Genomic DNA, 22,268 nt, shown 5'->3' on the forward strand with positions numbered 1-22,268 from the left:
AAAAGTAATTATATCAGCATGACATACACTAAACAACAAAAGTACAACTAATTTATCCTCTTAAAAGCCGAGGATTACTATAAACTGGAATTCCTCAATCATTTGTAATCCACCCACTTCAGATGTTCTGTGGTTTGTTTCTAGATCTGGATTCCATTTTCCTGAATTGCTGGTTCAACTTTTCAGTCACAAAATAATGTCTTCTTTTAATAATCTCTTTTAATAATTCTTTTTTTCCTCCTACAATGCTTCTTCTTTCAACTGTAGTTCAGTAAAATACTCATTTTCATTTACTGCTAAGAGTTTATGTATCCTGAAACAAACAAACAAACAAACAACAACAAAAAAAGGAAATTAGGCAACCGTCTGGGTTCCCTTGTGTCCTGAGGAAGGGCTTTTGCATCTCTGTACCTCCTGGTATCTGTCCGGATAGAAACACCCACAGCCCCCCCTCATACTCTCTGAGAAGGGGAACTTCTTGGGAAAGGCCATTTAATATCCAGGGGCGCTTGCGCAGTGTCTCAGAGTTGCCCATCCCCAGAGGGTTCTGCTGGGGTTGGCAAAGGCCACAGGGAGACCAGCTGGGGCTGTGCAGCCGCCCTGGGAGATCCCAGCATCGGCCCCAAGCTCATCATGCTGGGAGCTCCCTCGAGGCCAGCTTCATAGGAACTCCGGTTCAGTTCTGCCTGTTTCATCACTCCAGAGAGGGGAACTCAGCCCAATGAAAGCCAGTGACTTTTGGTTGCTGGGTACCACCAAGGTCAGAACCCACACAATAGCCCCACACGCCTGGAGGGTCCCTAAGGAGGTTGAAGGGCTGGAACCATGTCCAGCACCAGGAAACTCAACACCAGTGATGGGTCTCATTCATCATACTTGGAGGTCTAGAGAAGTGATAAAACTGTGCTTCATTCTGTCTCCCAGAATCTTAGCCCCTTCACGGTAGCCAACACTGATACCGTCACCATAATCTTCCCCAAAGAAACACTAAGAATATAGATCAGTAAATGGAACAATAAAAATTGTTTTAAAATATAACAGCTTAGAAGTAGAAATTATTTAAATTATTTCCAACATTTACTGTGCCCCAACAAGATTCTCACAAGAGCTGGCTTTCCCAAAGTTGCCTGGATTGTATATTTTCATCATTAAAGTCCATGATAAAGTTGGAGGACCATTCACTGCTTGTAATACATGAGTGCATCTAATGAGGCTGGATGGACTCTTTTTCCTCCCTATAGCCTAGTATTAAGTACAATGCCTACTATGGGCCAGGTTAACAAGACCAGAAAGTTTCTTCTGCGTGGGCTTGACAGGATTTCTTTTCTTGCTGGAGTCACCAGGAAATCCATGGTCTTCAGCTTTGTATTTTCAACAATACAGCTTTATCAAATTATCCTCAGGTGAGTAATAAGACCTTCAGGAGCGGATTCATGGTAGGATGGCTATATACCATGGTGGGGCCATGTCCTGGAACTCCCTTCCCATATGCTTCTGGTTGCACATTGTGCCTGATAAGTGGAGGACAGAAGTGATGCAGCAGCATACTGGGATTTGTACTCTTGGAAGGTTGGTGTGGAGATGAGGCGCTGTCGCAGTTCAGCAGTTCATGAGTGATGGCAGTTATCTGCTGGCTCACCTCATTGGTGTGGGGCAGCAGTTAGGCCTCGAGCTAGGCCTGCCCCTGCTCCGCCTCCCCTGGGATCTTCCTTCAGCTTCTCTAATCCTGGACCAGGTGAATATTTAACTCTGTGAGGAAGGGTGCTAGCTTCTGCAGGACACCCTTATCATCGAAGCTGGAGGTGGTGAGAAACTGACTTGGGCTCCAGGCCACACTTGTGGGTCCCAACTTCTGCTTGTGGACTCCAATGTGTCCTGGGTCTCCCACAGTTTACATTCATCTTCCCTTCCCAACTGCCTGTCCTGCAGACTTCAAGCTCCAGCCTTACATGTAGAATTAACAGGCTTACCAGAGACTGTGTAGCCAGTACCCACCATCATGTAAGGCTGAATTTCTCTAAATAATCACATACATCATCTTTGTCTTAGTGGTTCTGTATCCTAATTAACACACACAGTAATCAAACTCTTCCCTCCACTGGCATGTCAAGGAAATACATTTCCCTTAGAACATCACTATCAGAATACTAGAGTTCAGTGATTGGATCCTAGTGGGACCAGAGCATCATAAGATTATCCAGTCTTGGCCAGGACAGAACTAGGTAAAGCGGGCAAAGGAAGAAAACTGTGGCAGACAGCTGAATCTTGTGAACTAGAAATGGGAGATACTAGAACCTGGAAGGCAGAGGCAGGAGAAGTATTATGAGTTTGAAACTAGCCAGGGCTACAAAGTGAGTTCAAAGCCACTCTGAGCTATAAATGAAAATCCTGTCTTAAAAAAAATAAAAGGGATAATCTTTATCTGAATTACTAAAAGTTGCAGGGCCAGGAATAAGGTGAGGCAAGGGATACCATAGGATATAAAATTTAAGGAGGCACTCACCCAGTTCTGGCACTATAAAGGTGGCTAAGTAACAAATTACATGTCTTTCTGGCAATGAAAGAAGATTTGAGAGTGAGGTAGAGCTAAGCCAAGACTGGTCCTTAGGACAGGACTTGTGTCAGGATACTTGAGCTGGGGGCAAGAATCATGCACAAGGGTCCTCAGAGGACAGAAGATGTTAATTGTCAGGAAATTATAGCCAGTCAGGCAAGTTCAGTTCCAAACACTGCTCTGACTGAGGTCAGGGAACAGGCAAAACAAAGAGAAAGTGGTAGGTAGGAATAATCTTTAGGCTTTGAAGAATCCTATGCACCATCTGCAGTCTGTGGGGAATCCAGTTTGAGAATAAACAGGTTCTCTGACAAGCCCACCTACATACAGCCTTAGCATTCCCTAAACCATGCTAGAGGCAAAAGTATAAAAGGTTTATTACAGTGCTTATTGAAATCCACTGTGTATTTTGAAAGCTACTAAAAACACTGTTACTGAAATATTGTAACATAATTGCACACAGGATTGCAGTTAACAGTTCAGCAGCTTAAAGAACAAAGCTTTATACTCTGGGTACGATTCTAAGCTCTACCAATTCTAATTGACACTGGAAAAGTTAGTATCTTTTGAGTTTCAGTTTCCTCACCTGCAAAAGTGCACAATATCTTCCTTAAAAGACTGTTTTCGGGATTAAAGTAGTTGGTCCACAGGAGCTCATCAAACAGTGGTCCCTTTCCTTTCCTCCTTTATTGACATAGCATTTTCAACTCCTGTCTCCCTGAGATAATGTTGAGACACTGCCAGTCCCATCCAGGAGCCACTTCATATCATTGATGAAGATGGCTTGGTTAGGTTCTTTGTGGTGACTTTAAATTACATTCCTTCCTCACCCCAGCTCCTCCTCCCGTTCGTACAACTTCTCATTGTGCTCAGGAGCCCAGGAAGAACAGATGACCAACTTCTACTGACTTCCTTTAAATTCTAAGTACTAAGTGGGCCTGCTCCTTGGTTTGCTAGCTTTCTTCCTACAGTTGATCCATACACCAGCCCTTCAACCAGTCTACCACCCAGCCTCTAGTACATCAGGGTGTCTCTCAAAGCCGCTCTGCAAGTATCACCTTGAATCCTACAGTCTGCAGAAGTCTCCAGTTTATTGCTTTCTAGCTCCAGGATTTTTAAGTTTCTTGGACCTAGAGAAGAAGGAGCAGGTCTGTATGTTGAATGAGGTTTACTATTTGCAAAATGGAGCATCACAAACCCATTTCCTACTATAATGTGTCTTTGGCCTTTCCCTTAATGGCCTGTACTTCTTTTCTTTCTTCCATAAACTACCAATGTAGACAGTACAGTGCCTTCCCTGGCAACCAAGATTCCACACACAGGGAAATGATAAACTTCCTGATGGTAGGGATTCTGTCCCTTGAAGAGCAAGGCTTTACATCTGCACTGTGGTGCACCCAGCAGAAGCTGGGTCAGTAACAGTCAATACGGCTTTCATCTCTCAGGTTTAGCTGGAGGGGTTTCCAGCCTGTTGAAACTGGTAATAGGAGAAAGGGAAGCCATGTGCATGTCCAGTTTCTGTTTGAAAGCCCATTCAGTACCTAATGCATGGACCTCTTGCAGGAGGCAGCATTTACCTGTGCTCCCATCCCAGTTTTTAGAGGTATCTGCCCTTCCTCCTTTTGCCAGATCTACAAAGAAAGTTCTGCATAGGATCTGACACAGCTAGTAACTGCAATAGGAAAGGCTGAGATTGCTCAAATCCTTCTACAGAGGCTGCTCTGGGAGGTGAAATGAGCCATAGGTCATATAGCAGCTGCATGTATACCCAACTCACAGAGCCAGCTCAGGATCTACACTCTCTGCTCTCCTCACACCGGGGCCAGCCCTGTGCCATGACTATGATAGGCATTCTTCCCACCATCAGAAACAAGCAGGCTACCCAATGGTCTACTGGGAAACTCCAAAGGTCTTGAAGACCTCAAATGATGATCCTCAGACTAAAAGTTTATATATTATGTCTGGCTTTACAGGGTTTCCTTAGGAAAAGGGGAACCAGAGTCTATTTATCTTTTTCTTAAAAAAATAAAAAAAAAATCTCATCAAGTTTTCTCTCCTTTTCTCCAAAGGAGAGCCTGGAACACCATTTGGCTGGGTCTCAAAATCTCTAGGATGCTACACAGACACCCTCATGGGTCATGAGCAGCACAGAGGATGTGGGCCTTTATCTCCCTCTGCATCCAGCCAAACGGCTAGCTGTACTTTCAAAATGCAGGGCCCACATCTGGCCAGCACCCACCCCATGCCTACCCCTCACTCTGTGGGGCACACCTTGGCAACCAGACTGCTGTGTCCCGGAAGCGGGTTCCACCCAGGCTGAAAATCTCCGTGATCTAGGAAAGAATTAACATCACAGGTCAGCATGACTGGAGGTACTAAGACAAGATGAGGGCAGGGCAGAGGATCCTCCAGCACTGACCACAGGCGTGCCAGCCCCTCCTGTTTCCTCTTCTGGGGCTGATTGAGAGACACAGTTATCCTTGTTCTCTTCTTTCTCCTCCTCAGGGTCTGGTGGCTCTTGCTTCACAGATAGCAGAGCTGTGTCTACTGCCTGAGAGAAGTAGAGAAGGGCTGCGGTTAGGACAGAATTGACCCGAGGGGAGTCTCTCTCCATCAGCCTGCCACTGTGCTAATTAATCTCACTTCTATCACCAAGAAATGCTGCCTCTGTGCCTACAGACCTTTCCTGTCTCTCCCCAATCTTTGCTTTTAGCTGGGCAGCAAAGCAGACAAAGCTACCTGCCTATGCAGAGTGAAGAAGTGATTTACAGACAACAAGAGACTTCAGTCATCATTCTCTGGCTGTGCGCACAGCACCCCTGCCATGGCTCCCCATCACTCTGCTTACAGATCCTCCCACTGTAGCACCCACAATACCCAGCACAGCCCCACCTTGTTAAGGCAGCCAGGCTGCATTGTGGGAGAAGTCAGGGTGCCTGTGCCTGGGGTCCACTCTTCCTCGGTGTCTGGCTTTTCTTGCTTCACCTGGGGTAAGGCCACAACCCAACTCAGGCGAGAACACTCAGCCTCCTACATGAGGGAGGATGGTAGAGTTGGTTTCAGCTCCTGGCGTGAGACTACCCAGGGCTGAGGAGGGTGGGATGAGGTGAGTCCTCACCTGCAATGGGGCTTCTGTGGAGGCTACAGCGGGGCCAGGCACCTGCACAGGACTGCTGGCACCCTCCCGTAAGAATACAAGATCGGTACCCGGTGGGGGCAATACAAAGCCACCACCTGCTTCCTTCTTGTCCTTCTTCGGTGGAGATTGGGCAAGGCCTGGTCGAGAGGCGCGTTTAGTCCGAGACAGATTTCGTGTGGGGCCTGGGCGGTGCAGTTTTGCAGAACTGGGCCTCTTTCGGCGACGGCAAAGTGGAGGCGATTCTGCTACCTCCTTGGATCCTGGTCCGATACTGGGCAGTAGTCGCTTCTATGAGTAAAGATGGGGTGTTATGGTCACTCAGTGCCATGACCAACCACACCCACCCTGCTAGTGTCCCATTAGTCCAGCCGAGACTCTGGATACATAAGACCTCATCACTTGCCTGCTAGTCTCTCGTTAGCAAAGCCAGTGCCGACTGGATTCATTTACCCAGAAAAAATCTGCTAATCCTTGGCCAGAGCCGCTGAACCACCCACCCACCTACCAGGTCTACCCACCACTCCCAGGCACTGGGAGGCCTGGCCCAACCTATCCCATCCATTTAACCCTTTCTACCCCACCCACCATGGCAAACTGCAGGCACTGGCGCCAACGACACTTCTGGCGCTTGTGGTTGCTGCCCCCAAATTTGGGCTTGTCGCAGCAGAAGTCACAGTGGCCACAGTCCATCCGCCGTAGGCAGGCTGCACAGGCCCCACACTTGCGGTTCTGCCGCCGGTTCGTGTAGGGCTGCTGGGGTGGAGGGGAATGGCGCTGCTGTCACTAGGATTAGGAGGAGCCATCCTCAATGCCTACTCCAGTGCTGTTCCTGGTGCTCCCCTAGCCACGTGGGACAAATCAGCTACATACTAACCTCAGCCTGCTAGGTTTCCACGCACCACACTTCAGCTTGATACTTCAAATTAGCCACCATCATTGTGCCAGCTGGCTCTCATCAACTATTAGGGCTATGGCTGTTTCACCACCATTACCTTCATAGAATCTGCTGCTTCCCCAGGAACTGCCAAGACAATAGCTTTGATGCCCACCCCTCCTCTACTTCCATCAGAATTGTGCTGAATTTCTAGGATCTCTCCTCACTGTGTCAGCTGTGTCTATTTATCCTACAATTGCCCCATTCACTGTCAGTCCCCGTAATCGTCTGCTGCTCCAGTATTAGCCACCAGTGTGGGTTCATCTGACACCAGGGAACTGTCACCGCACCTGTTGATCCCTTACTATTCCTTCCCCCAGTATTGCTCATGCCATTCTACTTCCCATTACTGCGCCATTCTCTTCTCCTATTAGGCCCATTACAAAGTCTGCTTTTTAGGAGTTAACCATCAGAACAGTCTAGGTTTGTCCAGGTAGGGTGGGGTCCACTCACTAGTTCATCCTCGTCTACACAGTAATAGATGAACTCTGCAGGTGATGAGGGCTCTGGAGCACTGGTGTGCTGTAGAGGCAAATGGGTGGGGGTCAGGCCAGGTACTAATTAAGATCAAGCTTGTACCATCCCCTACCCAGCAAGACCTTACCAGCTCTCTATGCTTTGGGGACTGTGCTGCGGGAAGTGGAGGTGGTGGCTGAGCCTGGGCACGCCGCCGGGGAGCCTTCTTGGAGTTGCAGCCTCCCTTACGATGGCTGCGTTTCTTACCCTGGGAGAGAGCCAAGTTGAGGTTTGGAAGCATCAGGCAAACACAGGACCTCCAAGAAGTACAGAAAGAATACAGGGGACAGTCAAGTAGTATACACTGAGACACTCACAGCAGGGGGAACCACAACCAGGGGAGGGCAACGCTGACATCCTTGTTTGCAGTGATGAAGGCGGTGAGTAAGATGCTGGCAGAGAAAAGCGAAGCCAGAGAAGTAAGCATGGGGGCAGGAGATAAAAAAAAAAAAAAAAAAAAAAAAAAAAAAAGGCATGAGGTGGGCAAAGCCAGACCAGGAAGAAGCAACAGCAGCAGCGGTGGCAGCTTTAGTAGTGATGGGTGCTCTGGCCCAGCCATGGCCCCAGCAGCACTGGCCCCTCCAGCCGGACTCACCCGAAGGCAGCGCCGCTGCACACACCTCCATTGGCGCCTGACACCAGGGCGGGGAGGGCGAAGGCAGATTCTGCAACGGCCACAGTCCTCTTGGGTCTGACAGCCTCGGCACACTCCACACCCTGGGCTCTGTGGGAGGCCGGATGTGTGATGCATGAGGTCAAGGTCATGAGAGCCACAGGCTGAGGTGAGCCTTGGGCCCATCCATGTGATTCACTCACCTTCTCCACAATCCGGAGACAGCGCCTCTGTTCACACTTGATGAACGGCCTTGGAGCCGCATCATTGGGGAGCTGCTGGAGACACGTGGAGCACGCTCCACAGTCTTCTTTTACCAGACAGGCTGCACACTCTCCACAGCCCACACGCTGCCAGAAATAGGTAGAGAAAGATCAAAGGCCCCAGGAAGGTGACTCCCGGACCTCTGCTCCTCTTATATCTATGGACATGACTTCTATTCCTATCACTATGCTTTATTGAACCTAATAATTACTGACTAGCCTACTCTGAGGCCACTATCGTATCTACTGGTCCCCTGTTAAATCCATTAGTGTGTCTACTGATTGACACTCTAATTCCCACTTCTATCCACCAACCAATCTATGGCCAGGTCCCTTTAAAAGGACTCTCACACCTTGTGGACCTGTCACCAAACACATTCCACATCAAGCCCATTACATCCAGTGCTCTCAGCAGGGCTGGGAGAAGTTCAGTACTCTTACCTTATACTTCCTCTGCTCCCGGTTGAAGGCAATTCTCTGTGCTGGGAGAAGGAGAGGGATGGAAAGTGAGACATACTTTCCATCTGTCCCTTTAGAGAGGCACACTGTCTTTACTCTGATGTCTACCATTCAACTTCCCCCACCAGGATCCACCCTCAAATTCCAGCCTAGCCTGACACGGAATCTGTTCCTGTCTCCTAATGCCCCATTCCCTAGGGGACCACTCACCTCGGCAGTCCTTGCACAATGTCTTAAGCCACTGTCTCTTGGTACCATCCCTTGAGAAGCTGATTCCACAGTTCTCACAGCACCTGGGATAGGAAAGACAGGTGTGGGGCCCTAATAGCACCCCTAACAAACCTCAGCTACCTGGCTGACATCAAGCCAACACTCACCCAGGTGCAGGGAATGAAGCTTGCGCTGTGCCAGTATCAGCCTTGGTCTCATTCTTTGGGGTTTCCTTCTTGGTCTCACCCTTTTTGGGTCCAACCTGATGATTCCGAGCCTTCGCTGCTGGCTTTGAAGGCTTCTTTTGCTTCTTGCTCGGAACAGCCACAGAATGGGCCTAGAGATGTGAGGGCAGGAATAATGTGGTTCAGTACATGGGTAGGTGTCAGGTGGCTTAGCCCCTGCCTGGGCACCCATAGCATGAAGTACCTTGGCGGCTGGATAGCACAAGATGCCTTGTTTGAAGTTGAAGAGGGTGAGGTCACATGCAGGGCCCAGGTACCGGGTTAACTCAACTTTGCTTCGGATCCTGTCTCCTGTAGGGCTGGGGATGGGGCAGGGTGAGTTGCTACCCAGGTGAAGCAACTGCCATCCCACCCACATAATACTCCCACAGAGCTGGTGGGAAACAGGAGGCAGCCAGGATTCAGGCTGTAAATCCCACCCAGGTGTCACCGCAACTCCTAGCATGTACACAAACATTACTAAATAGCACAGCGAGCCACATAATGTCATTTCAGTCCACCACCATAGAGCTGAGAAACTCCTATTGCCTAGTGACATTATGACCATTGTAATATCACAGCACAATGTCTTACTCATGTGTTTGTGGCAATACTGCTGTAAACAAGTCTGCTGCACTGTCAATCATATAGTACAGCACAACTCTGAACATAACGTAATACTTCATTTATGATGACTACAACTGTACTGCTTTTTAATCACCTATCTCATGGCTACTACATCTCTTGATTTCATAATTTCCTCTTGTGTTTGATTTAATCCTGTGTCATTCTTTTTGGCATAATCCGAGGAACAGCAGACTATAGCATATACATTATGGCAATGTGCTGTATAAGGACGTCCTGACAAATAATGAACTGCATACATGACGGAGTCCCATTGATTATATTGCCTTGGGACATGATAGCAGTCCCAGTTTGTTTACAGACATCCCATCATGAAACTGTCTAATGACATGTTTCTCAAATGTAACCCCACCACCCAGAGACAATCTATGACTATACCGTGTAGTCTACAGGTGTAACGGACTAAACCATCTAGATTTGTGTAATTCTCTGTATGTATACACAATAAAATTATCTAGTGATGCCATTTCTCAGAATGTATTCTCATTATTAAATAACAGAACTATGTAAACAGACATAAGCATATTTATAACATAGTAGTATTGAAAATACTTCATGTAAATAACAACATACATAAAAATATAAACACAGCAAACATATAAATATTACCTGCCAAAATGCATAAACAAGGCAAGCCCCACTACCAACAAAAAAGAAAAAGAACTTGTAACAAACTATTTACTTATGAATGTTTAAAAAGAAAATAAGCTTAATAGGTAAGAGACAAGGCCTACAGTCAGAAGAAAACATACTGTCCTAATATTAAAGATTTGGTTTTCTAAGCTCAGAGTTGTTTTATTATAATACAATCCATTGCATGTGCAGTTCATATACTATTTAGCTTTGAACTGGGATTTGGGAAATCATCCCAAATAAATGACAATATTCTGGATCCTGACACTGCTATAATAAATTTTCATTTCTGACACGAGTCTCATACTTTTTTTTGGTAGGTTGTGGGGCTTGAACTCAGGGTCTAGGTGTTGTCCCTGAGCCTCTTTGTGCTCAAGGCTAGCACTCTATCACTTGAACCAGAGCAATACTTCTGGTTTTTGAGTGGTTAATTGGAGATAAGTCTTACATTGACTTTTGGAGCAGGCCCGCTTCGAACCTCACTTTGAACTGTGATCCTCAGATCTCAGCCTCCTTAGTAGCAAGGATTACAGGCATGAGCCACAGGGGCTTGGCGAGTCTCATATTTTTTACCAACATCTATAAAACTTTAACCACCTCACTACCCTTATCCTAAGTAGGGTATAAATCTCAGATTCTTTACTATTCTTCACAATTACAAGTTTTGAAAATTCTGAGTTTAAAAAGTTGTAACTAAACAAAAAATGAAAAACAGGTGTATCTGTGATAGCCCTCTAGAATATGGCAGCCAGATTTTTTTTTAAACTATAGTGTAGACATTCAAACGACTCTATCAACAATACATTCTAAAACATAAAATTTTTTGGAGAGATTGGCAGTTCTGGTACTTGAACTGAAGCTTGCTAGTTAAGTATTCTATCATACACTTCTAGTCCAATCATTTTTTTTCTTTTTCTTTTTTGTAGTATTGGAATTTGAACTCAGGGCTCAACCAGGTTTAACCACTTAAGCCACATCCTCAGCCCTCTAAATGTTTATGTATTTATAATCAGTATTATTCATAGTAGCTATGTTCTATAAAGTTGCCACAAACCATTCAGTACTGAATAAGTAACCATTATTCCAAGCAGAGATACATGGTTAGGTTCGACAAGATTCAGTCAGGTTTTCAACCACTAACCAATATATTATCTTCTTTTATGTATATTCTTTAAAGGCATCTTACTTAATAAATATTTCTCACAAATGACTGCAAAATCTCTGACTGACTCAAAGCCAAGGAACTTGAAGACCATTTTTGTCATATAGGTTTCTCTACCAATGTTCTCATAAAAAAAAAATCTCATTATAGAAGTGGAGCTGTGGCTCAACTCAAAGTGGTAGCCTTGAGCAAAAGAACTCAGGGATAGCATTCAGCATATAGGCCCTGAGTTCAAGCCCCTCAACTGACAGTAAATAAATAAAATTAAATCAAACAAACAAATAAAATTTGTTGGGCACCAGTGGCTCATACCACTGGTAATCCTAACTACTCAAGAGGTTGAGATCTGAGGACTTGTGATTCAAAACCAGCCTGGGTAGGAGAGTCTATGAGACTCTTATCTTCAATAGTCTACTCATGTCTTTTGTTTCCCTTATAACAATGTTGTCTGCTATATTTTATTGGCCATCATTTCATGGATTCACAGATGTAGCTGTTTTCCCAGCTTTATGAAGTATCAACTACTTTTGGTTGTTACTTTTTTGTTGTTGTTGTTGCCAGTTCTGGGGCTTGGACTCAGGGCCTGAGCACTGTCTCTGGCTTCTTTTGGCTCAAGGCTAGCACTCTACCACTTGAGCCTGGCTTTTTCTATAAATGTGGTGCTGAGGAATCAAACCCAGGGCTTCAGGTATACAAGGCAAGCACTCTACCACTAGGACATAGTCCTAGCTCCAGTTAATTGTTACTTTTGGTCATTTCCAGAGTAACCTCACATTCATACAGGCAAGTTTCTTCTTTTCTAGATACATATTTCGGACCTGTAATATTGAACTCATTGTAATTAATGCCAGAACAAAACTTATCTGACACTTTTGTGTGTGTGAGGAACATCATAACCTTCCTATACTTCCTGAGTACTACATTTAGGGGCTATATAAACAGAGAAACTGGGAAAGAACAGAAAAGCACAAAAATGGGGGGGGGGGGGGGAAGAAGTGGCCGGGCTGGGGATATGGCCTAGTGGCAAGAGAGCTTGCCTCATATATATGAGGCCCTGGGTTCGATTCCCCAGCACCACATATACAGAAAAAAACGGCCAGAAGTGTCGCTGTGGCTCAAGTGGCAGAGTGCTAGCCTTGAGCAAAAGGAAGCCAGGGACAGTGCTCAGGCCCTGAGTCCAAGGCCCAGGACTGGACAAAAAAAAAAAGAAGTGGCCCTAAACAGACCAGGAGGCTTGTTGACAGTAAAAAAAGATGAAAACAGAAAGTTTGGCCTGGGATCACACATACGAAACAACTCAAATTTTTCACTATTCTCTGAATAATCACGAAAGCACTGTGCATATCAACTTTGGGCAAATAAATTTTATTAAGTGAGTGAATTTGCAAACACAAAATCTTCAAATAATGAGGACTGGAAATGTGCATCAATCACTCTCTCCTACATGCTAACCCCCAACCAGACTCGACTCCACCTGTCTGGCTCACAAGTCACCCAGTACCTCTGGTAATAGATGTCTGAGCGTCCACAGGTGACCCCAGACTTTCGATAGACCTCTCGTCGCTTCCAGCCTGGGCCCAGGGCTGGGCAGTCCAGCCAGTCCTCAGCCATGGAGGCTTAAGGAAGGAGCAGCATCCTGAAAAGAAAAGGGAATGGTGGGAAGTGGGTGAGAGTGAAGCTCTGAGCAGGGACAAGCCAGCTGGGTCTCAGGATACACAGATCATTGGTTTGTGCTTTCATGTGTTAAACTTAGGACCTGCCACAGGCAACAAGCATATGATAGAAAACCCTCCATTTCCATCCTATTCCTCTCTGTCTTGGGCTGGGAATTTCTTCTTTCTCCTCCTCCTTTTTTTTTTTTTTTCTCCCTTCTGTGATGGTGCTGGGACCAGGGTACTGTCTCTTTCCCTCTAGGTTGGAACTCTACCCCTTGTGCCATACCTCCACATCCAGCTTTTTGATGTTTAATTGGAGATAAGAGTTTCATGGACTTTACTGCCTAACTTTGAAATGAAATCCTTGGATCTCTGCCTCCTAAGTAGGTAAGATTACAGAAGTAAGCCACCAACACCCAGGCCTCCTCCTTTTTGACTTGCTAACAGCCACTGGTCTCCACTGAAGAGGTATAGGGATTCTGGATAAGGATTCCCTAACCCTCCTGCTCTCAGACTGAGGGCCCATTGTTTTCCCTCCACCATCAACTTAGGCATCATTCTTCCTCCTTCATTCCTGTACTTGCTGCAGGAGGCATTCCTTGGCTTGCTTGTTTGCTATTCTGCTAGTCCTGGGGCTTGAACTCTAGGCTTTGTATTCTGCCACGACTCCACTTTCAGCGTTTGGCCTTCAGTCCAGTCCTCTACTTCAGTGTATGGCCTCCCAGTACCTCCTTGACCCGAACTCCCAATTTCTTTATTTTAGCATTTAAGCTATTTCTTTCTGCTGTCTGTTGTCCTCTTACCTTGCCATTTTCAATGTTATTACTTTTAATTTCTTTGCATCATCTGAGCTAGAGCCCCCAATGATGGAAAGTAACTTAAACTAAAAGCATTTACCTTCCCCGACAGCCATGTCTCAGAACTGTCCTTGCTGCAGACCCTGCTGAGCCACTTCTCCTCCCGTTCCCCCTGAACAAATGTACCCTTGTGGTCTTGGAAGAGAGCCTGAGACCAAGGCCATGTCTGGCACTGACACCCCTCGTGGACACAGATGCTGTTGAAAACTTGAGACCTCCTACTCAAGGTAAGATTGCTCTCCCACCCTGCCTCCATTTCATTCCCCTTTCACCTGCCCCATCTGACTGCACTTTTTCTGCCTAATAAAAGGAGACCCTAGTTCCAAGAGAGGTGTGCCATTTTTTTCCTTCAGCCTAACTGAAGGAGACTTGGTGCCCTTCCCGTGTTTTCATCCTGAATAAAACCTGTTGATCTGTTAAGTTCCCCTTTTAGCTCTTTTCTTTATTCATACTCCTGGTGCTCAAAATATTTACTTATACTCAAACTCAACTCCTCTATATCAACATAGGAACAGGCCCTTAATCCTTCTACTCCTCAGGCTGGGAGCCTTATTCAGTGTTCTGATCCACAAGTCTGCCCCTGTCATAGCCCACAACCCTGTCTAATTCCTTTCCTGTACAGACAAAAAATTACCCACTTTTGCCTAGTGCCATTGGCTCATGCCTATAATGGTAGCTACTCAATAGGTTGAGATATGAAGACTGTGATTCAAAGCCAGCCCAGGTAGAAAAGTTCAGGAAACGCTTATATCCAATTAACCAGCAAAAAGCTGGAAATGGGAGTATAGCTCAAATGACAGTCAGCTTTGAGTAGAAAAGGCTAAGCGACAGTGCAATAACCTAGTATTCATGCGTGGTCATACGCACTGTCCCCACCCCCCATCATCAAACCTTGCAGCATCCTCTCCATTCTCGTCTTATCAGTCTGAGAGACCCCCAAATCTTCTTTGGCATTCTAAACCACCCCCATGCCCATGCTCCAGTTCCCTACTGTTCATGCCCCAGGATCATGCCATCCTTGTCCAACTTTTTAATAAGAAAAACAGGCAATTATCAGAACTAGCTCAACACTGCCGTTATTAGAACTAGCTCAACCTGGTAAGGAAAAGCCTGTTATTGCCAGAACCAGCTTGACAAGAATTAGCTAGACCTTTATGCTTCAAGTAAATTTCAAGAAACTAACCACTGAGGTAAAGGGAAACTCAAAACACTTGTGCTCTACCCAGAACTGAAACCCCAAACCCAAGTGCTATAAAAGGGTTGTGCTCCTATGGGTTGGGGTTCAGACTGCACAATAGGAACTCCCTTGGGCCTTCTGGCATAATAATCTGAATTCTCCAACTCTCCAAGTGCCACACTTCTTTGCAGAATACTTTCTATTAATATTTTGGTCCCTAACTGGAAAACAACCCTGTTGGTCTTTTGAGCCACCAGTGTGGGCCTCCATTGGTTTGAAGTCCATGATGGTTATTCGGGCCCTCCTTCTGGGAGCCCTACAACGCTGAGAAAGTGCAGACTCCCAGACTCAGTGGAGAGTTGGAACAACTTGGAACATCTGCTTCTGAATCAGGTAAGGGCCAGGTTGACAGAAGGGGAGCTTCAAAAACCAGTTTAGGCCCCTTCTTTTAGAAGGAATTATCTGTTCAAGATTCTCTTTACAAAGGGCCACCAGTTGGCTTCTCTTCATAGACAGCCACCAGCTTAGGGCACTCCCAAAGTGGAGAGGGATTGCTTTTGCTTCTTCTATGAATGTGTGAGTGAATGCGAAACTATCTGTGGCTCTATGGCCAAAAGCTATGGAGTTCAGGTGGGTCCCAACCTGTAGTTCTATGGTGACTTCGCAGCACATAATGTGATTCACATCCTGTTAAAGGACCTTTGACGAGGCCCAGGTATTATACATGTACACCTTCAGCTAAGAAGCACCTAAGATTCCATAGGGACTTGGCCAGGTGAGTGACATGAGTGAAGTCTACCGCCTGGTAACAGAGGAGTCTGCTTATCCAGACCAGTTCCCCTATGTAGGCTCCTAGTTATAGATTGCCTTAACCCTCCCTCCATGAATGAGAATCTATGCAATTTCACAAGGCCAGTGTAGGGTCTTACTAGCACAACAATCGTAGCCTCAGAAAAGAAGCCCATTTATCAGGGGGGGGGGGGGGGTCCTGAAGAAGAAGCACCTTCACCTTTGCCATATGTCCTAGCTGTCTCTCTGCAGTAGTAGAGGTGCCTGGGCTATTGCCTGAAAGTCTGTCACCATCAGTCTCACTTCAACTGGTGGAGCCAGACTCCAACCTGTGAACTGGAGCCTCAGGGCTGAGCAGCAGGCTCAGGCTCAAGTGTTACAAATGCCTCTCCAAGAATCAAGGGGCCCTTGACATACTGTCCCAGATTGGACAGTCCAAGAGGGCGGCCTATATTTTATTATCAACCCTTCAGTACCACTGACCTCTTGAACTAGAAACATCATATTCCTTATTGGGAGAAACCCCAAACCTCCTAGGGCCAACTTCCAGATCGACCAGTCAACTTGGGGTGATTACTGCCAGCTCCTTCTCACTCTTTTCAATACTGAGGAAAGGAGGTGCATTTTGGCAGAGACCCAAAAGTGGCTCAATGAACATATCTTAGGTGGCCAATTAGACCTGGAAGCATGGGCCAGGAACACCACCCTAGACACAGACCCTTAATGGGACCCTAATAATGAGGCAGACAGAGCCCTGGGAGAGTATCAAGGGGTATGGCTCCAGGGAGTCGGAGCAGGGCCAAAAAGCCAGCCAATATATTCCAAACCATGACTGTGCTCTGGAGCACCTGAGGAATCTCCCACAGTTCCCTGAAAGACTGTGTAAGGCCTTCCAAATCCTCACCTCTTTTGACCCCTAAGCCTCCCAAACCAATGAATGATAAATACCACATTTGCAGCCCAGACGTATATGGACATAAGGAAGAAACTACAAAAATTGGAGGGATTGTCAAGGATGAATGCCTCCCAACTGCTGGAAGTGGCCAACAAAGTGTTTGTCAACCAAGACCAAGACAGCCAGAATGAAGCAGACAGACAAATGAAACAAAAGGTGTTCCTCCTGGCATCTGCACTTGAACATTTTGACCCCACACTGCAGCCTGGACCACAGTGAAAAGAAGAAGCCAACGAAAGGACGCCACCCTCCTACAGAAAACCAATGTGCTTGCTGCAAGAAATCTGGCCAATGGAAAAATAGATGCCCTAACCAGAAGGGCAGCCAGGCCAATCCAAATGAGAAGACAGCACCCTGGAAAGGAAAAGTCACAGGCAGAGCCCTCAGGAAAATTTCCCTGGCCTGGCTGCACAAAATCCAGATCAGGGAGGACCGGACTCTTAGCACCCAGGACTCCATGGTTGAAATGATGGTGGAGGGCCAACCAATGACTTTTGTAGTAGATACAGGGGCAGAACATTCCACTGTAACACATCCAGTAGCCCCATTCACTGGCAAGGAAATCACCACTTGTGGGGGTTACTGACTCAGCCTTTTTATCAAACCCAAGTCTGCCAACTTGATGGTCATCTGGTATCCCATAAGTACCTATATTTCCAAACTGTACAATCCCTCTACTGGAAAGAGACCCTCTGCCCATATTCAGTACCTAGAACATCTTCATCCAGGGGGAGCCAGCTCACCTGACACTGGGAAATGGGAAGGCCTTAATAACAACAGTGACACTACCATGAGAATTTGAGTGTCGACTCTTCAATCAAGATGAGATGATTGCCAATCCACCTAGCCTATTAAAAGTTCCCTACTGTCTGGGCCAAAGACAATCCTCCTGGTATGGCTAAGAATCATACCCCTCCTTTGATTGTTGAACTTAAACCAGGAGCAAACCCCAGGAGACCGAGGCAATACCCAATCCCTCAGGCATCAAAAACCATATCCAGAGGCTTCTTCAGAAAGCAGGTATCCTGGTGGAGTGCTAGTCGCATGCTGCTGGTGAAAAAGCAAGGGGAAAAAAGACTATCAGCCTGTCCGGGACTTACGGGCAGTTAATAATGTCACAATAATAATTCACCCTGTAGTCCCAAACCCTTTTAAGCATCATCCCCGCACAAGCTGGAAGGTCCATTTGCCCAGATATCAAGTATGCTTTCTTCTTTCTGCACCTGAACCCAGTGAGCCAGCCACTCTTTGCCTTTGAATGGGAGGATCCTAACAGAGGAAAAAGGGATCAACTGATCTGGACCCAACTGCTACAAGGGTTAAAGAACTACCCACTTTATTTGGAGAAGCCCTAGCTGGAGATTTGGCCACCTTCCCCGGGGACCAAGTGAACAATGTCTTTATTACCATATGTGGATGGCCCCCTCCTAGTTAGCTCTAACCTAAAGTGCAGTTGGAAGGGCACTCAAGCACTGCTGACCCTCTTACTGAGGCTGGATACTGAGTCTCATGGAAAAACATCCATATGTCAGAAGCAGGTAAAATATTTAGGCTTCCTAGTCTCCCATGGGCAAAGATCTCTGAGGCCAGAGCAAAAGCAAACTATCTTCTCAATACCTAGGTCAAACACTAAAAAGAGGTGTGAGAATTCCTGGGTATGGTTCAATTCTGCAGAATTTAGATGCCAGAGTATGTGGTATTGACTCAGCCTCTGTATAAGATTCTAAAAGACTTAGAACAAAAGACTTTGCAATGGAAAAACGAGCAAGAACAAGCTTTTCAGGCAATCAAGTGCCGGCTGACCTCTGCCCCGGTGCTGATGTGACTTGGAAATTCAATCTTTGTCCTAGTGAAGAGCCAGACAGTCCTGGGCATCCTCACTCAAGAATCTGGATCACGGTAGTGGCTGGTGGCTTATCTCACCAAGCAACAGGACTCTATGGTGGCATGATGACCGCCATGCCTTCAGGCCTTAGTTGCCACAGTAAGCCTAGTTCAGGAGGCAGATAAGCTTATACTGGACCAAAACATCAATATAAAAGTGCCTCATGCAATGACCACCTTAATGGATAGCAAAGGCTATTGATGGCACCCAGATGATGCACTATCTGGGGTTACTCTGAAAATCTACAGGTCAAACTGGAAACAATCAGGTTAGCAAATCCCGCCACCTTTCTGCTGGCAGACTCAAATCCTCAGATCACATCTATGAAGACCTGACAGATGAAGTTTTCAAGCAGACCTGACATAACTGACCACACCCTCAAGCCTCCAGACTTGATCCTGTTCACCAACAAGAGCAGTTGAAGGATGCTGGATGGCAGGATATGCAGTCCCCACTGAGAACCAAACATTGAAAGCAAAGATCCTTCCTCAGGGGTGGTTGGCCTAATACAAAGAACTATGGGCCTTAATCAGGCCTCTGGAGTTTGCTACCACCAAGTGAGTTAACATCTACACTGACTCCAAATATTCCTTCACTACCTCTCATGTGCATGGAGCCATTTATTTTAAAGGGGGCGGGGGAGGGGGTCGTCTCTTCTCAGCAAGAGGAAAAGAAACAAGAAAGAAATCCTCTGCCTGCTGAGACAGTATGGGCTCCATCACAGGTGGAGATGGCATCAAAAGGGCAATGACACAGTCAGTAAAGGAAATAGGTAGGCCATGTAGGTGGCAAAGAAGCCTCAAAGTCCTGTCACCACAGAACTTATGTTCCAGGTCTTAGTGGCCCCAAACTTCTCAGAGAGTCCAAAGTATAAGCAAGAGGAGGCGAAATGGGCAACCTTTGAGGGAAAACATTAGACTACAGGTTATGGAGGCTCCCAACCAGTGTCTCTTTGTCCCACAGAAATTAGCGTATCAACTAGTAACACAATACCATGAAATGGGGCACTGGGAAAAAAACTAAACTGTAATCCTTGTCAGAAATTGTATTACTTTATTGCCAGACTCATACCCTATGTACCTACATCAGTCAAAAATGTACAACTTGTAGGGCTGGGAATATAGCCTAGTGGCAAGAGTGCTTGCCTCGTATACATGAAACCCTGGGTTCGATTCCTCAGCACTACATATATAGAAAAGGCCAGAAGTGGTGCTGTGGCTCAAGTGGCAGAGTACTAGCCTTGAGCAAACAGAAGCCAGGGACAGTGCTCAAGGCCTGAGTTCAAGCCCCAGGACTAGCCAAAAAAAAGTACAACTTTAACAAAAATAATGTAAACTAACAAACTCCCAAGACCCCTGGTATACAAGCTGTGCGGATATCACCCTTTGAGGACATACAGCGGACTTCACAGAAGTAAAACCAGGCCAGTTCTGCACCTTCTCAGGGTGGGTGGGACCTCTCCAACACAGAGTGGACAGGAGGTTGCAAAAGCACTGTTAAAAGAGATCATAGCCCTCTATGGGCTACCTCTGTCTTCAGGGTCAGACAACAGACCAGCATTCATTTCTGAGATTACTCCATTTAAGTGTCAAGTGGAAAGTGGAAACTCGGTACACCTACTGCCCAGAGTTCAGGAGTAGTTTAGTGCACGAATCAAACCCTAAAAACTACCTTAGCCAATCTCTTCCAAGAAACTGAGGCACCCTGTGTAGCCTGCTGCCGATGGTTCTACTTCGAGTCCAATACACATCCAATTCCTCAAGGTTTTCCCCTTTTGAAGTTATATATGGCAGGCCCCCACCTATCTCTGGCAGGTTAAAAAGAGATTCCAAACAACTGGGAGAGAGTTGTCATGACAGCTCCAAGCCTTGGGAAAAAAAAAAAAAAAGTCACTCTGTTGAATCTCCTGGGAATGTGCTCCCTTCTCCTTAGAAACTAGGCTTGGCCTTGGCAACCACAGGAGTCCATGTGGGTTAAAACCTGGAAAAAGGAACCACTTCCACATGGGGAGGGCCCCATGTTGTCATCTTACCCACCCTCACTGCTGTAAAGGTTGCAGGTATTCATTCACTCCTTGGATCCACCACGCGAGTTAATAAAGCAGATGTCCCAGAAGAGCCAGGGAGATGGAAAGTAAAAGCTCACTAGGAAGACCTGCTGAGAATGAGCTTAAGGAGAGAGGAGACAACCGCCCTGCTTTGGTTACTCCTGGGCTGACTAATTCATGCCCCGCAGAAGCTTGGGGGTGGCCTGTGCATAAAAACAATGCATAGATGCATACCACACCATATCGCAGACATTAGTTTATCATTCATACTGTTCCTGTCCTGTAAAGTTATGTTTTGGCCCTCAAGATTCCCCCAAGGAAATATAGTTTGAACTGAGGGCCAGGGGCCAGAGGGGATCTCTGCTATCAAGAGTTGCCCCAGAACCTGCCATCAGCCGCTGTTTGGAAGATGGTGCTCAAGACTAGGTGGGCTCCAGACCTTCCTCTTAGCCACAGCAGCGGGGTGCTTAATCATTCTGTGTGCTGCCCCTCATAGTTCGAACACTCTCTAGCTACAAAGCTGGCAGTAGAAAGGATAACGGCTGCACACATCCTTGCTCTGCAAGCATACCAGCCCATGGATCAACATAATTTATTAAAAGATGTTTATATGTAGTATAATGCATACATACTCTACTATATATTCGAATATGTACACACGTGTTGTAGGCAAAGAGAGAGAATCAAAGGGGGAATAAGGAAAACTTGTTATTATCAGAGCTAGCTCAACATGGTAAAGAAAAGCCTGCTAGTACCAGACTCCGCTTGACCTTTATGCTTCAAGTGATTTTCGAGAAACTAACCATTGGGGGTACTCCTGTCGGTGAGGCCTCAGACTTCTGGGGTAGGAACACTTCTCTGGGCCTTGCGGAATACATCTGAGTTCTCCAACTCTTGGAGCACTGCTTTCTTCTTCCAGGAGTTATTTTCCACGACATTCTGACTCTACTTTTTCTCACCCACCAACGGAGCCCCTCCCTTCGGCGAGCCAACCCTCCCATTTATCCCTGTCATCAGTAGGAGGGGTCCCCAAATTCTCCCGCTGGGTGCTACGAACCCCCAGTTCTCTTTCCGTGTCCCCTGGGCATTCTAATGTCTCTCCTTCCTGCCTGCCCCCCGTCCCAGGACCCCGACACTGTCAGTGTGCTGACCTGACATTCCTTCCTCCTTCCAGCAAGCCACCCCAGTCCTCCCTTTCAACACACTCGGACGCCGCCATTCTTCCTCCTCCTGGCCCAAGGCCCTCCCTCCCCGTCAGGCGCAGCTGCTTCCCGCGTCGCCCGCGCGTTCTCCACTCCCACTCCCACGGCTCTCTCACCAGCTTGGCGCGGGCTAGGGGCTCCCGCTGCTTCCGCTAGGCCTGCGGCCCCATGACGAAGATGCCGCCTGCACGTCCCGCCTAGCCCTACTTTTCTCGCACCTCCGCGGCCGCCGCCGCCACCGCCACCGCCGCCGAAACCCTAGCTGTCGCACCAGCGGCTATTCGTTGTTCCCGGAACCGGAAATCCACTGCCTGCTTCTCGCGCTCTGTCCCGGACGTGAAACCCACAC

General features: G+C 46.8%; 1 protein-coding gene across 11 annotated transcripts; it reads right to left on the reverse strand.

Moving 5' to 3' along the window:
* Positions 1–237: 237 nt before the first annotated feature.
* Mbd1 (methyl-CpG binding domain protein 1) lies at positions 238–22,268 on the reverse strand. Of its 11 annotated transcripts, none has more exons than XM_048363623.1 (16): positions 22,036–22,267; positions 12,854–12,988; positions 9,118–9,232; positions 8,856–9,025; positions 8,689–8,771; positions 8,461–8,501; positions 7,960–8,106; positions 7,739–7,867; positions 7,232–7,351; positions 7,081–7,149; positions 6,279–6,443; positions 5,673–5,981; positions 5,447–5,584; positions 4,974–5,105; positions 4,805–4,887; positions 238–313 (listed from the first exon to the last, which is right to left on the reverse strand). In XM_048363623.1, the coding sequence occupies exons 2-16, from the start codon at positions 12,961–12,963 to the stop codon at positions 241–243; spliced, it is 1,884 nt and encodes a 627-aa protein (XP_048219580.1). In that variant the 5' UTR covers positions 12,964–12,988; positions 22,036–22,267; the 3' UTR covers positions 238–240. The 11 variants fall into 11 exon arrangements, with proteins under 11 accessions (XP_048219580.1, XP_048219579.1, XP_048219582.1 ...); XM_048363622.1 differs by having other exon boundaries at positions 6,279–6,446; XM_048363625.1 differs by having other exon boundaries at positions 238–3,684; positions 4,826–4,887; positions 22,036–22,266.

Source organism: Perognathus longimembris, chromosome 15 (assembly GCF_023159225.1).
Source record: "Perognathus longimembris pacificus isolate PPM17 chromosome 15, ASM2315922v1, whole genome shotgun sequence".
NCBI lineage: Eukaryota > Metazoa > Chordata > Mammalia > Rodentia > Heteromyidae > Perognathus > Perognathus longimembris.

Excerpts from the sequence above, each read along its gene's own strand:
- Mbd1 (XM_048363629.1), bottom strand. The coding sequence starts at position 12,963 with ATGGCTGAGGACTGGCTGGACTGCCCAGCCCTGGGCCCAGGCTGGAAG. Across the intron at positions 9,233-12,853 it reads TCAGACATCTATTACCAGAG|CCCTACAGGAGACAGGATCC; the intron begins GTACTGGGTGAC and ends CCCCATCCCCAG. Across the intron at positions 7,536-7,738 it reads TGCAGCGGCGCTGCCTTCGG|CATCTTACTCACCGCCTTCA; the intron begins GTGAGTCCGGCT and ends TTTCTCTGCCAG.